Genomic DNA, 16,906 nt, shown 5'->3' with positions numbered 1-16,906 from the left:
ATGGGAATTTAAAAAAAAAGAGAGCTAGAGGACTCAGCAAGCAAACTTATTCCGCTTTCTTCCACCTTCTTTGTTCTAGCTGTGGCGGCAGCTGAACAAAGTGCCCACTCACTTTGAGCATAGGTCTTCCTCTCCAGGTCGCCTGACTCATATGTCAGTCTCTGCTGGCAACACCCTCACAGACACACCCAGAAAAATGCTTCACCAGCCATCTAGGCATCCCACAATGCAGACATGCTCATGTTGTTATTATTATTCTAATTTTGTTCATAAACTGCTTTCCTGATTTTGTTCATCTATCCATGTTCTCTTTTATGTAATTAAGCATATTTAGGGAAATTTGTAAAAATTATTTATCAATTCAGTAAGAGATGTGTGTTTTTTAGGGTTGGTTTCTGAAGATTTATTTTTATCTTTGGAATGTGCCATTTTTTTCCTGTTTCTTTATATACTTTGTAAACATTTGTTGAAATTTGAGTGTTCAACAAATAGCCACTTTTCCTTGTCTCTGTGGACTGGCTTAGTGCAGGAGAAGTACTTCCCCAGTCACTCCATTATATGACTTCTGGGTCCCTTCAAACTTTTTCTGCAGTTCTAGCACACCACATCACCTGCCTTTGCTGTCAGTGGCCTCCAATCTGCTATCCAAACTATGCCACTGTTTCTATCAGCTCTCCAGGTCAGGTGAGACAGAAATTAGTCTCTCAAGTAGTTCCCCAGACCAGCTAGAATGCTGTAAGCACATTCCACACCTTTTCTTCTCTCCCTAGGTGGGAATGAAGAATTGGGCATCCTCACGTCAACTGCACTGTTCTGTTTCCCTGGAGGTGAGGTGGGATAGTCCGAGCTAGAGTGAGCAAAATGTGATGACATTTTCTACTCTTCTAATTGCAGCTCTTTCTTGGTCAAGCATTAAAATTAGGTTCTGCAGCTTCTTAGCTGGTTTCTAGAATTCTTACAAAGCCACTTTAATCCATGTATTATTGTTTATTCAGAGTTTCCACGGGGGGAAAAGGACATGAAACTTCCTAGTCTGCTGTCTTATTGATGTTACTTCATGTGGAATTTTTATTTGATTTTCAAATCAAATTAGAATCCAGAAGAATCAACTCATAATAATTCTATATTAACAGTATATTTGTGTATTTCCCATACCATTCTCAGTGCTGGTATGTCTTTTAGGGTTTTTCCTTCAAAACAAGTAGGGAATTATTAGCAAATTGTGTCTGTAAAATAATTTCTGTTTTAGCTTGGGAATAACACATTGCATTTTTGCATGGATGAGAACATACAGTAACTTTTAACCTTAGTTTCAGATTTTTTGGTAACATATCAATTATTTTTTCAATGAATGTTTTATGCCAAATACTATGATTTTTACCTTGCTGCATGCTGGGAATTTTGATATTCTTATAAATGTTCCTGAGCTTTGTTCTGGAATACAAGTTATTTGGAAAACAGCTTGATTCATTCAAGAATTGCTTTTTTGACTTCTAAAGTAGGATCTGAGCAGTGTGTTTAGGCTAGATCTAATTATTCCTTACTTCTAAGACAAGAACTTTATGCTTTAGAAGTCCTGTGAATTTTTAGCTTTTCTATTCTGGGTACTATTAAGAAGTAGCATTTCTGACCTGGTATGATCTTCAGATACTTTATCCTTCTGGGTAGTTCTTTTTAGGTCTTGGGAAGATTCTGTACATATGCTGAGGAATACTCAGCTAAATACATGAGGATGAGCTGGGTGTAGTGGCTCATAACTGTAATCTTAGCACCTTGGGGAGGTTGAGGCAGGGGAGTCGCTTGAGCCCAGGAGTTCACGACTAGCCTAGGAAACGTAATGAGACCGTGTCTGATATGATTTGGCTGTGTTCCCACCCACATCTCACCTTGAATTGTAATAATCTCCACATGTCAAGGGCAGGACCAGGTGGGGATAATTGGATCATGGGGGCAGTATTTCCCATACTGTTCTCATGGTAGTGAATAAGTCTCATGAGATTTGATGGTTTTATAAGTGAGAGTTCTCCTGCACAAGCTCTCTTGCCTGCTGCCATGTAAGATGTAACTTTGCTCCTCCTTTGCCTTCCATCATGATTGTGAGGACCCCCACCCATATGGAACTGTGAGTCAATTAAACCTCTTTCCTTTATAAATTACCCAGTCTCAGGCATGTCATTATTAGCAGTGTGAGAACAGACTAATACACTGTCTCTACAAAAAATTAAAAATTAGCCACGTATGGTAGTGTGTGTGCCTGTAGTCCCAGCTATTTAGGAGGCTGCCTCGGTTGTGCCACTGCATCGCAGCCTGGGTGACAGAGCAAGACCTATCTAAAAAAGTACATGCATACATTCATACAAAATAAATATTAATACTCGAGGATAACCCTCATAGTTCTGAGGACTCACTCTATGCAGCTGTCTCTTCTTTTTTACATTTTACTACTAACAATAGTCATGTTGGCATATTCCCAGATTCTAATTTCCATCTTTTCAAGTCAGGGGTCCTCCTGGGTTTCCCATCATTACCACAGCTAAAACTTGTTCAAGGTAGCAAGGTAAAGTATTCAAACACCTCACCTTATTTGTTTTTGCTCTTAAGGAATGGATTATTCTCCTTCATTGCAAGATGCCCAGTGTCTGTCTTGTAAACTATTGTTTCATATATTTTGTCTGTTTTTTGTTTATATCAAGCGGCAGTCCCTGTTACTCATTATTGGCCAGAGGCAGAAGTTCTCAGTAATTTTATGTTCCTTGCATTACCAGATACAAAAAAGAGGAACAGGTTTTCTTAAGTTTTTTCCCCCACCTATATGTATAACAAATGAAAAACTGATGGAAGTGGAAAGAATAAGGAAAAGGTGTTCAATTATTTCTGCCTTATATTGTTTAAAGTTTTTGTCTCTAAGCATTAAAAAGCCTCCAGGAGAAAATTTTAGGTTTCTGTCATAGCAAATACTGTACAACTCATAAGGCGAGGTTCTTTGAAGTCTCTGATTTTATCATGGTAACATTTGGTAGAACTTCCCCAGAAGTTTCATGTTCTTCACTTTTGCACAATAAGGTGAAAGACTAGTTTATTAGTTTTTATTAGATTTATTGATAAGACATTTTATGTGTCAGAGACTGAGAAATAAATCTGATTAAAATTTGGGGACCTTCTACCTCAGTAAAATTTCTAGGGGTTCAATGGTATGAGGCCTTTTGAGATAACACAGGGCGAAGGGTATGTTGTTGCATCTGGGTCCTCCTTCAATCAAAAAAGGGGTACAATGCCTAGTAGTCTTATTTATATTTTAGAGGCAACATATTCCTCATTTGGATGTGTTACTCTGGTACATTTACATAGTCACCTGATAGCTGCTAGGTCTGATGGGCCCAGAATAAGAGAAATGGATCTACAATAGTTTTAGGCTGTTGTACAAGCTGCTGTGCCATGTAGTCTATATGATCCAGCAAATCCGATGGTGGTTGAAGTATCAGTGGCTGATAAGGATGCTGCTTGGAGCCCTTGACAGGCCTGAATATGTGAATCATGTCACAGACCTTTAGGATTTTGGAGCAAGGCCCTGACATCTGCTGATAATAACTCTTCTTCAGAGAGACAGCTTCTTCTACAGGGTCTTAGGAAATATTGAATGCTTGACCATGGTCTACCAGGTTACTATGTGAGTACCTGAGCTACCCATCATGAACTGGGTGTTAGCTAACCCACTAAGCCATAAAGTTGATCATGCACAACACCACTGTTATCAGATGGAGATGGTGTTCACTTGATTGGGCCTGAGCAGACCTTGAAGCACAAGTAAATTAATGAAGAAGTGGCTCAAATGCCCATGATCCCCATTCCTGCTACACTGCTTCTCTCTCCCAGTCTGTACCTATGGCTTCATGGTGAGTTCTCTATGATCAGTTGACAGAGGAAGAGCTCAGGCCTGGTTTACAGATGGTTCTCAACAATATGCAGGACCACTCAAAGGTGGACAGCTGTTGGACTACAGCCTCCTGCCTGGGACAACCCTGAAGGACAGTTGTGAAGGAAAATCTCAGTGGGGAAAACTTTGGGCAATGCATCAAAATTGTGCAATTGGAAGGAGTAACGGCCAGATGTGGTATTATATATTCATTCTTGGGCTGTCGCCAGTGGTTTGGCTGGATATTCAGAGACTTGGGAAGATAATGATTGGAAATTGGGTGACAAAGATACTTGGAGAAGAGGAATGTGGAAAGACCTCTTTGAATGGGCAGAAAGTGAAGATATGTGTGTCCCGTGTGAATGTTCATGGGTGACCACAGCAAAGGAGAATTTTAATAAGGCAAGGGATGGGATGACCCCTTCTGTGGATACTAATCAGCCACTCTCCTCAGCCACCATAGTCATGTCCCAATGTGCTCATGAACTACATGGCCATGGTGGTGGGCATGAGATTATGTATGGGTTCAGCAATATGGATTCCTATTCACTAAGGCTAGTATGACTGTGGCCACCATTAAGTGCCCAGTCTGCCAACAACAGAAACCCACATTGAACCCTGTTACATGACACCATTCTTCATGGTGATCAACCAGCTACCTGGTGACAGGTTGATTACATTAGGCCCCATTCATCAGTGAATGGGAAGATTTTTGTTCTAAGTATTTCTTACTTAATGTTATTACAGATATTTTTAAATTTTATTGTATAATTGCTTTTACTATAGAGAAAAACATTTATTGTTCATAGACTATAGTTGGTGACTGCTTTTCAATCCAGTTAACAATCGTTTCATTTTAATTGGAATGTTTAAATCAATTGCATTTAATTTCGTTATCCATATATTTGGATTTAAATCCACCACCTTTCCATTTCTTTCTATTTTTTCTATCTGTTCTTTGTAGCCCTTTTCCTTTTATTTTGCCTTCTTTAGATTGTGTCTTTTAAAAATGATTCCTTTTCATAGCTCTACCTTGATAGTTTATTATTTACATATCACAATGATTACTCTATGTGGACTGAATGTCAGCATTCTCTTCTGTATAATTTATCCTGGTTTTCTGTTCTTCAGATTTTCCTCTTTTAATTGATTAAAATTTTTTTACCTTATTTTTTCTGTTGTTTAATGTTGTACACTTTAAATATTTATTTTAGTGGTTTTGCTTCAAGTTTTAACATATATACTAGGCAGCAGTATTGAAAGTTAGTTTATTTTACACTCCTGAAAAATACAAGGCCTTAAGAACCTTTAACTTTCCTGACTTGCTTTTATCTTTCATTGTTTTAGTTTCTAGTATTTGAGTTCTATTCTTTTTATTTTTCTACTTATTACTGAGATTGTTTCAGAATATCAGTGTCTGTTTAGATTTACCCACAATTTTATTTATTTATTTGCTTTTCTTCTTATGTTTTAGTCCTTCCTTCTCTTGTCATTTTTCTTTCAGAATTTATTGTGCCTCCCAGATCTGAGTATTCATTGGCTGTCAGCAGTTAAGAAAAATTTTCAGCCAGGATTGTTTTGAAAATTCCCTTTTCTGCATTTGCTTTTGTGTTCAGCAGTACACTTGCAATAAATACATTTTATGTAAATTATATCTCAATGAAGTTATCTAAAATAATGAAATTTCTATTCACTATAATTTGGATTTTCTCATTGATTTCTCCATCTCTCTTTTGTAATATTCTTTTCTAGCTGTTTATGTTTTTCATGTTGAATATTATCTTTAGATACTCATTGTGTTTCATTGTTGTGGCTACATTTAGGTCTAATCTGCTGCTAAAGCTGTCCATTTAATTTTTAATTTTACTCCATTCATTATGTGTATTCAAATAATTTATTTTTCAAATGTGTTTTCTCTCTTTTCATGATGTAAATTACCTTATGTTTTCGTTCCATTTTAAGGTTATATCTTTTAAAATATACTTTTAAAGTCATTCTGTATTTTACATAACTGATACTCAATTATATGAATTGCTTGACGATCTAATTTGGCTGTTGTGGCTTCAACTGTTTCTTCATTTCACTATTTACTTCATAATTCCAGTTGATAAAGTCATGCTTTTTAGACCTTTATCAGTAAGTAGATAGCGACTTTGGTCTAAGAATTCACACTGGAGTTTTTCTCCTCCAACCTCTCTACCCTCCCTGCCTCTACCACCCTCTAAGAATCCTTGTTTTCTCCCATTTCTAATCAGTTTTATTTTCTTTGTCCACTGTGAATCAGGGACATAGCCATCATTAGGTTTGTAGTTTTCCCCTCAGTTTTAGCTCTCATCTCTTTTTCCTTTTTCTCTCCCTTCCTTCCTACATTTTTGCTTTTCTTTTTCCCTTTCCCTCTCTTTCTTCCCTTTCTTTCTCCCACCCTCTCTTATTGTAGAAATGTGACGATACAAAATCTTTGTTTCAATTAGGTGATTGTTGACAGAAGGTTTTTTCAAGGTATCTAGTACATTACAAGGTTAAAAATGGACATATTTTTCCTGTTTTTAAATTTCATGTCTACCTGCCCACTCTCTGTCTCATCTGCTTTTTTCAATGAGAAATATACTACTTAAAAGAACTTAATATACCAGTTTACATCTCTAATAATTTCAAGATATAAATTACAATCTGTCTTTAATCTTTCTTTTGAAGAGCCTAATTTTCTAGTGCAAGTTTCAGTTTCTGGAGAAAAAAGCATAGTGAAGAATGGATTGTTTCGCTTTTTGCTTCAGGATTGAAGTTGTCCCCACACTTGCAAAGTGAAAATTTTCTGATCTGAAGTTTTAGGATTAATTGTTTCTTAGGAGTGAATTCCAACTTTCATAAAATTCAAATTATTATATAACCCTTACTTTCTTCCTCATTCCTTTGCTTTTGCTCTCAAATTTAGCTCTATCTCATATATCTCTAATATGAGATCTCATATCAGTAGTATGAGATCACATTATTCCTGTTCTGATGTTCCTAACGAGAGAGGGACAATTTTGAGTTTCTGATTAATCATTTTTATAGTTATCTGTAGAGACTTTATGTTATAAAGTCTGTACACCCCTACCTCTTATTTGCATTCTGAGCATCAAAATAATCCCTTTTCTATAAAAATTCACATTTCTTTCCAGTTCATTCAAGACACTTTGTGTTTCCATCTCCTTTTAAAAATTATTTTTCCAACCCCTTTTGATTATTATCGTCATTTATCCCAGAGATTCCCAAATATAGGTGTTAATCAGAGATATTCAAAGAACTCTATTTTTTAGGTATAATATCTGTAACACCTTGTAAATACTAGTTCTCTCCTAGTGGATATTTGAACCTTAGTTGGACTATAATCTTGTATGATATCTGTTGCCTATCCTAAAACACCCATAATGCTAGTTGCTACCTTCTTGTTAGACTAATTAATTAACTAATCTTGTTAACTAATCTTGTTAGACTTCTTGTTAGGTTTGTTAGACCAATCTAGAACATATATTAAAGCTGTTCCAGTCATGTTTATTCACAATGAGCTTGGCATGGTCAGTAGGACAGATGGTAGTAATAACAATAAGCTGTTCATTTTCATGCAAGAATGTATACATTTTACAGATTGCTCATTGTTGAAACAGTAAGTTTTCTTTGTTTCCTGAACCATTGACCAATTGTTGTAAAACATAATCCCCCTCATATATACTTAATCCCTCTATAAAGCTTTTCTTCTCAGGGGGCTTTTTTTCAAAGGAGTCCTAGGGTTTCAGCGTGTATTCCAAAGGGGTACAGACTGAAGATGAATGACTACTCATCTCGAAAGAGGAGAGAGACTCATCCCAGTTTCCCTTCTCTTCCTAGTGAATACCCAGAGTATGTGAGGGAGAGAAAGTGAGGCATCCCTATTTCTTTCATCTGTCCTTGTATCCCTGAGTCTGGTGACTGTGACAGGGTGCTGTCCATGGGTGTCAAAGTGGCTTTCACCCATGTTAACAGAGGGTGCCCAAGGGGGTGGGAATATCTGCTCTTACCCATATATGCCCTATCCCCTTCGCTGTCAGTAGCCTTTGAGTTTTCTAGACCTCATTTATGCCATGGATACTAGCATGGCATTTATCCATTAAATGGGAGACTTGGCTTAATCAACAGGAATTAGTCATGCTTACCTGCTCTGTGCCTTTTAACTTCCATTATTGTCTGCCTCTGGATCCCTTAGATCCAGTTCTCTTCCTAGGGCTTTGACCTGAAGCTTGGAATTGAATTTGGGACAAAAATGTGTTTTGGGGGAGATGGCATGGACTCTTTATCATAAGCTGAATGCTAAGGTGAAGCTGTAAAATTGAGTCCTCTTCCAACAAAGGAGAGAAAAGGATATCTTGTGACATGCCAAGAAAACTGGTGGCTATAGTTACGCCTGCTAAGATTTGGGTGATGGGTCTTGACTTTGGCTCCATTAAGGAAAACTCCAGGTGATGAGCACCCTATTTATTCCTTTCACATGGGAGGATTTTCAGGATAATTGCTCAGAACTAGAATATTGATCCAGATTTTTACATTGCCCATACCCTTTTTTCCCTTCTGGTCTGCAGTCAGAGATTGCTGGTTGTTTCACAGGAATAAGCAGGGTTACTCTAAAATGTAGGCAAAAACTTAAAAGCAACTAATGAGTGTAGATTTTCATGACAAATGTATGATATGTTTTGAAACAAAATTTCTCTCTCCCTAGTCCTCATTTTTGTTAAAAATAAATCATGATAGGACTAACTTGTTTGCAAAAAAGACTTCAGTCTTATACTTGGCCTGATTATTTGCATAATGTGCAGCAAGAATAAGTATTTTTACATAGACCTTTTAGATCTGCTTTGATGGAACTCTGTTCCACAAGGAATCTCAGATAGGACTTTGTAAAGCCAAGCCCAGCCATGGGTTTGTACCCTCAAACCTGTGAGTTGGGCAAACTCCTCTCTTTTTGAGGTTCCTAGAGCATGGGGTTCTTGGGCTTGTTAGAAACTGACATTCTTTACTCACTGCAGATTAGGAACCCCATACAGGGACTGTGTACACAAGGGATGAGGCCATTTCCTCCCACGGGACTTTTATCAGCTCTGCAAGTTGATCTTGATTCCTTAAATGGAAGCATACCCTTCCAGTCAAAGCTTTGGTAAAACAACCAGTTTCTCCAATTGTGTTCCTGTTGCAAAAGAAAATGGATGCTTATTGCACTGATGCAAACAACTATATTGGCATAAGTTAAGAATACTCAGAACTAGTTTCCCAATTCTGAAGAAGCCATGCAGAGACAGAGACAAATATGCTCCAAATTTTGTTCATAGGAGTATAACTTACTCAGTTATTAAAGGTTGTAAATAGCTCAAAATAAGCTTCCTTGACTCTGAAAGACAAAACAAAGATCAGCAATGTTCCAATCAAAAGTCATTACTGAAAACCTTACTTCAGTTTTCTATTAGTTCAGTCCATTCAGTTAACTCTTGTTTTGCTTGATATTTGTGAACATTTCAGCTCTTCATGAGTCCTGTATGTTTTTCCTTTATTCCAATGTCACAATCTCCAAAGTTTTCAGAATCCTGCATTTGAGACCACCTGTCAAGAGTTTTGTGACTGATTATAAACCATCCTTTGAAGAGGATTAAAATAAGACAACAATTTTCTGTGAATAACAAAATATCCATGGTAGTTACAGTTAGAAACATGATTAACAAAGAGATTTGGTTATCTCTGTGGTTCATAATAACTTAGCATAATGACCTTAATTGTGATTGATAGCATATACTCAGAATTTTAGAAATCCCATACAATTTTGGAACATATATTAACACTATTACATAAAATATAACCTAAATTAGAGATTAAGCATCATTTTGGCAATCCCGTGTACCTAAGCATGTCAGATAATCCTGTTTACCACTCTTCTAGATGCTTCAGGGGCCCTCTGTAGCATCTGAAAGCTAGGTGTCAGGAAATACAATTTTTGAAACTGAAGTTTGATTTGGGGAGGCCTGTTAAGTATGTTAGAGGTTTAAAACACTTGAAGATATGAAAGAATTCCAAATTTCCATATTATTTATTTTTCTAAAGCGATGACTTAGGATTTTTTTTTTAAAAGCAAAAATCTCTTATAACCCTTTACAGATTTAGCTAAAGAGCAGATTAGTGCATCAAGAGTATTTTGTTGTGCTTTTATTTTAATGCTTAATTTACAGACAAACCATATAATACCCTGTTGAGTTTAATGTATTCACACATGAAATTTCTTTTGTAAGATTAATTTTTACAGTTTTTCCACAACTTGTTTGAACTTTTAGCTTTATCTTATCGAATTCAAAACAATCCTAAATTAACCCTAGTCAATAATTTACATTTTGACAACATCTGCATTTTACCAGTAATCTTTAAGACTGTTTTTATTTTTCAAAAATTAATGTCATGTGAACTCAAAGGTACCACGCTTTTATTTTCCTTTTAAAAAATATTTGATCCAAGCATTTATCATTCTTTAAGTCAGTTAATTAGAGCTCTTTTTTATAGACATCACACACACACATACACACATGCACACTCACACAGGAAACACATATATAACTACACAGAAAGGCAGAAGAAGATTCAGTAACTATAAGACTTTTTGTTTGCCAGTCTCCTCATTGGATTATTGACCTCTGGATGGAACTCTCTAAGGCTAGGAAAGACTTAAAGCAAGGCTAGGAAAGCATGCAGTTTCCAGGGCCTAATAAACAGGTATAGCTGGAAGATAAAAACAGATTTTGAGAGGGATCTATCCACCTCTAATTCCTGGGGCTTCTTTAAGAAAACAGAGGTCTCTCCCAAAATGGAATTTGTGGCACCTTTTCTGTTTTTCCCAAGGAGTCCCAGGCCATGAGAAATTATCTTAGGGCCTCTTATGTATGCATTAAGACAGGCAAGGCAAAATGGAGAAAAATAGTTTAGTCAGCTGAGAAAAAAATCTTTTTCCGGGAAAATCAAGTTCAAGAAGAGAAAAACATAAAGGCCTTTTAAATATACTTATGACTTGGATATCCATTTTGAATTAAGCTGAGTGCTGTTTAAAAAAAAAAAATCCTTTTAAATCCCTTATTTCTTGACTTTATCCATGCCAAACAGCCAATATTTGTAGCTTTGAGACTTTATCAAAGATAATCTCCCAGGTGCTCAGAGAGGAAAATTCAAGGTGGTTGGTGGAGGGTAAGAGAATCAACAAATGTCAAAGGTCACACAGATAGCAAACCAGAAAGGACTCACTCCCCTAAGCTAAGATTTGAACCCAGGCCGCCATTGTAAAATGTTAGAGGTTAAAACAAAGCACTGCCACCTGCTTACAGTAAGGTCATGTTTCCAAGAACATAAAACAAGATGAAGGCCTGCAGCGAAGTTTGCCACTGACCAGTTTACCAGATGGCTTAATATAGGGCCTGTGGAGTCCTGGGCCCATATCCCATCCTTAGGTACCCCTCTTTTTGACAGAACCGTAAAGACATGTAAAGCACTCCAGATTGGCTGTAACTTAAGACCAGCCTCACAAATCCTTTTTCATAAATAAAACTTTATGGAGAATATAAACAGTGATAGTTGGGGTCCTGGCCTAGTAAAATGTCTTCTGAAAGGAAAAAAGCCTTTTGTGTAAAAGTTAACTCTTGACTTGGTGGAGACAAAAAAAAAAAGAAAAGAAAAGCAGCTTAAAGTTCAGGGCTGTGTTAACTGGGGGAAGAACCTCTTATGCAAATGGTTTCCTCCAACAAGGAGGGGAACTTAATTGCTGTTTCTTCCCTGGGGCTGGAACAGAGTTAGACTTCTTGGCCAGGGGAGGGGAAGACACTGGACACACACGTGGCAGGGAATGCTGGCCAGCCTGCCACGCAGGACCCTTTGGGCATGGGCCCCAGCCCCAGCTGGGAGGGAAGGGGGAACGGGTGCTGCTGCTTGCCTTTTAGTCCCATGGGTGCCTGCAGCCATTGGGGTGGGGTGGTGCCATTACAGTCCTGAAGAAAAGAAGGAAAATGCCATAGAAAAGGCTAGGTTAGACAAGGTTGACATTCCTGACCCCCAAGAGCAACAGTGGGTAGGGGATGCAGTTTCTTCTACTCTCAGAAGTCCAAGGACCAAAAGGCTCAGATATAAGAGGAGAAAAGATGCTTTGGTCTGCATTTTACTCACCTTTCCTCATGTCCCCACATGGGCCACCAAAATGATGCAAGATATTTTGCTCCTTAGTTCAGCTAAAATCCAGGTCCTTATCACACAACCAGGAAAAATTAGGCATATGGACTCATTGAAAGTTTGAGAACGGAATTTATTAAAGAAAGTTCTCAGTGAGAAAAAAAGGGGTTCTGCCAGCAGGCTTCCAACTCACAGATTGAATACCAGGTCACCACACATATGAGCTGAAGAGGCCAGGACCCTTCTCACTGCCTAAGGTATGAATCCCCACTGGCTGCACCCCATTTTCCCAGTGTGCAGGCAGGCCCCCAGTCTGTTGCCAGCATGCACAGACAAGACCCTGGGCAGGTTCCCACATCTGCACAAAAGCATCTGATGTAAACACTTGTGGGGCAGGTCGGAGGTTCTCCAGGGATCCTCCCTTATCTGCCTCCTGTATTTATCACTAGGTTTTCTCAGGTCTAACTTCATTTAGGTTTTTTTTTTTTCCCATGGGGTATTAGAAGCCTAATTAGGCTCTGTATGACCTAATCTGAGTGATTAGGAGTGTCTCCTGACAGTTTTAATTATAGTCTCAAATTTAAATGCAATTACTTTCATAACACATTTATACATATTTTGAATATCTTTTATCTGAAATGGTTGGAACCAGAAGTATTTTAGATTTCAGATATTTTCAGATTTTGAAATACAGTAAGTCTTCACTTAATTTCATCAATAGACTTCTGGAAACTGCAACTTTAAGCAAAATGACATGTAACAAAACAACTTTTACTACAGGCTAAATGATATAAATGAGAGTTAAGTTCCTCTGGCATATTTCTGGTTGCAAAAATATAACCACATTTCAAAATAAAGACCCAAAACACTTCTAATATTAAACATTGAAATAAATGTGAGAAATACATATATTTAAGAAAGAGTAATGAAAACAAGGTATGATAATTATTTACTTGTTCCAGTTCAGTGTCACTGGTGGCTTTAGCCTATTCAGGTAGCTCAGGACTCAAGGTGGGAACCAACGCTAGACAGGATACCATTCCATCACAGGGTGCACTCACACACATCCACACTTACTCCTAGGGGGACAATTTAGCCATGCCAATTAATGTAACATGCATCTTTGAGATGTGGGAGGAAACCAGAGTACCCGGAGAAAACTCATGCAGACATGGGGAGAACATGCAGACTCCATGTGCACAGTGGCCTAGCTAGGAAGCATTTTTTTTTCTCTTCAACATTATAACAAAATGACATTGAAGGAAAGGATATTATTTGAGGACCTGCTGTATTTGCATATATATAATGAGATATCATGGAGATGGAACCCAAATCTAAATAGAAAATTTATTTATGTTTCATATATACCTTATACTAGTGGTCCCCAATCCCAGGCCTTGGACTAGTACCAGTCCATGGCCTGATAGGAAACAGGCCACACAGCTGAAGGAGAGTGGCAGCAAGCGAACGTTACTGCCGGAGTTCCACTTCCTGTCAGATCAGTGACAGCATTAGATTCTCATTGGATCACGAACCCTATTGTGAACTCCACATGCAAGAGATCTAGGTTGCACGCTCCTTATGAGAATCTTAATGCCTGATGATCTAAAGTGGAACAGTTTCATCCCAAAAACATCCTGCCACCCTCGTCTGTGAAAAAACTGTCTTCCATAAAACCATTCCCTAGTACCAAAAAGGTTATGAACCACTGCCTTATACAGATAACCTGAAAATAATTTTATGCAATATTTTAAGTTACTTTATGTATTAAACAGAGTTATTTTATCACCCTTTGTGGGTGTTTTTGCATGGGAGAATCTGGGCATTATAGAAATTGTAATGGAAGGAGTGTAACTTACAAGATATTGGAAGAACTGAGTAGACATGAGGTGCACCATTAGTGGTTATAGATCAGCCTGTGTGGTCCATTTATCCCTGCTCCTGACTAGATTGGAGGTGCAAATTAGTGTGGCAGAATGGAGTGGAACTAACTAGCTTGTAGCAGTTTGAATTTATGCGTACCTCATACATGAATGCATAGATTTTAGCAGTCAGAGAAGTCTAAGGCTCTTGTTAATTTTGGGAGGCAAGCCAGTATAATTATTACAAACATAAAGATAATTACAGATCAGAATGGTGCTTTTTTTTGACTTAATTTTTGAAACAGAGCTAGAAGTTGTAATGTGTTATATTTTTTCTTGTTTTTAAATTAAATTTTTCTTTGTGAAAAGAGTTGATGTTGTGCCTCAGGATAAGCTTCTTACGGATGCTTATAATATATTATTTTAAAGTACATTACATGTCTTATCATTCAATCAATTTCAAAGAGCTTTCTTGATTTTGCTCATATACTTATCCATATATTATTCAAAATACAAAGGGACCAAAAAGTTTGGTTATATCTTCAAATGATTTCTTTGCATTGTAATTGGAAGTACCTTTAGAAATATTGGATGTATATAGATGACATCTTTTCAGTTTTGTGTGTTTTATTTATATTCTTTGAGTGCTAGAAAAAATAACGACCTTGAGACTTTGTTTTCCTCAAATTCTAAATCCACATGCATCCTTATTTGTTCTGAAATTACATTTTTTATGGCTAACAATTTATCAAATTGTATTTACATTTTAGGCTAAAAATCTCATAGAGAGATTCTTTAATCAACAAGTAAAAATTCTTGGCAGACGTGCAGAACAATTACCTGTAATATACTATATTGAAGGTACTCTCCAAATGGTTTGGATTAATCGCTGCTTTCCAGGGTATGGAATGAATGTCCAGAAACATCCAAAATGTCCTGAGTGCTGTGGTATGTAATGAATTACGATTTCATGTTTTATATTGTTGAAAATTTACTTATTTTCATTAAGCCTAAGTGAATGCCTATCCCTTATTTTTACCATCATTTAGGTATTTTTTCGTAGTTTATTTAAAGTAGTGTATTTGAAAAGACTATGTGAATCTAAAGATGTGAAAGAAAAAACAGTCTGGCTTGATTTTGGCCTTGGTATTAATATTACACCAGGGGAGTTTAGGATCACTAGGTAGTTATCTGGGAGGAAACACAAATAATAGTTATGAGTCACTTAGAGTTCCTGACTTTAAAAAAAGCCAATTAACATATCTTTTAGAATCTATTATTGATGAATTTAGGTTTGTATAGTCTATAGTAGACAACTTTGTGACTTTTTCCTTCCTTTTGAAATAAGTAAATGAAATGTTTTATTACCAATTGTTTTTTCTAACTTTTGGTCCTAGCACTACAGTATCTGAGCTGCTCTCTGATGTTTATTCTTTCTTTTTCATCTTTACTATAGAAGAGAGTTCTGTAGAGGCTGTTGATTTAGATTAAGCACATGAATTCAAAGTCTTTGCATTTCTATTATTGAGAGATTAATGGGCCAATTAATTTTCAGTCTTAAAAGAGTTTTAAAAATTTATACTGATGTCACTAAATTTATACCTGTCTTAGTCTGTTTCATATTGCCATAAGAGAATACTTAAGCCTTGATAGTTTATAAAGGAAAAAAGTTTATTTGTCTCATGATTCTGCTGGCTGAAAAGTTTGAGATTGAGCATTCAGTGAGGACCTTGGTCTGCTTCTACCTGTGGCAGAAGATGAATGTGAAGGGGAGCCTGAGTGTGCAGAAATCACATGGTGAGAGAGGAAGCCAGAGAGGGGGGCAGGTGCCAGCCTCTTTTGCATAGCCAACTCTCACAGAAACTAATAGAATTAGAACTTGGTCACCCCTGAGGGAGGGTATTAATCTATTCATGAGAGATCTGCTCCCATGACCCAAACCTCTCCCTACTACACCTTACATCCTAACACTGCCACATTTGGAATTAAATTTAAACATGAGATTTTATGGGAATAAGCAAACTATATCCAAATCATAGCAATATCATTCTCAATAAGTCACTTCTAATTGTTCTTTTCTCCTTTCTTTCTGCAGTTTAAGTTAGATTAAAAGCCTTTTCATAAAATAGACCATTAAATATTCCTTTTACTTTGTTTTCTTTGATTTGGCTAGAGTTATCTTTATAACATTTTGTGTTTCGTTATTGTTTAAATATATGAACTTTCAAAAAAATACAGTACCAAGATATATTATGAAATAGAATACAAATTAAACAAATAACTTCCAACTGTTAACTTTGTAACTATTTTTAAAATCGTGATTATATATATTATTTTATATATATAAAAATCACTGATTTTAAAATCATATGATTTATATATAAATCATATGATTATTTATATCATATAATATATTTATATATAATGTAATATATACAAATTATAAATATTTATATATGCTATATATAGAGCATATATAAATATAAAATATATAATTATATATTACATATAATTATATAATATATGATATATAATCACTGATGATATATATAGATAGTCTGAAACAGACTATGACAGGTATAAATTTAGTGATATTAGTATAAATTTTAAACTTTTAAGACTGAAAATTATATGTTCTATATGTAAATATAATATAATGTAATATATTACATATAATATATAATATATGATATATTTATATATTTAATATTATATATTATATATTATATACATATATGAAACTCCAGAACACAGATAAGGATAAAGAAAAACATAGAAATACCCAAAAAAACTGGAACATAGTAGACTATTACATGCATTTATATCATTATTCAAAAAAGACTTAATATAAACTAAAATTGTTAAAATATTTGCATCTCCTTAATTATAAGTATTTTGAAATTGTCAAACATAGCTCTTTCAAGTGAAGTAG

General features: G+C 36.1%; 1 protein-coding gene across 1 annotated transcript in view; it reads left to right on the top strand.

Annotated features, from left to right (window-relative positions):
- Nucleotides 1-16,906, top strand: part of ZPBP (zona pellucida binding protein) — a 149,639-nt gene that overhangs the window by 88,431 nt on the left and 44,302 nt on the right. The window contains exon 7 of the mRNA XM_010357494.2: nt 14,745-14,922. Coding sequence (XP_010355796.1) covers nt 14,745-14,922 — 178 coding nt within the window. The remainder of the gene's footprint in view (nt 1-14,744; nt 14,923-16,906) is intronic.

This window comes from Rhinopithecus roxellana, chromosome 6 (genome assembly GCF_007565055.1).
Source record: "Rhinopithecus roxellana isolate Shanxi Qingling chromosome 6, ASM756505v1, whole genome shotgun sequence".
NCBI lineage: Eukaryota > Metazoa > Chordata > Mammalia > Primates > Cercopithecidae > Rhinopithecus > Rhinopithecus roxellana.
The sequence above is the reverse complement of the archived record's forward strand: the minus strand, read 5'-3'. Positions and strand labels throughout refer to the sequence as shown.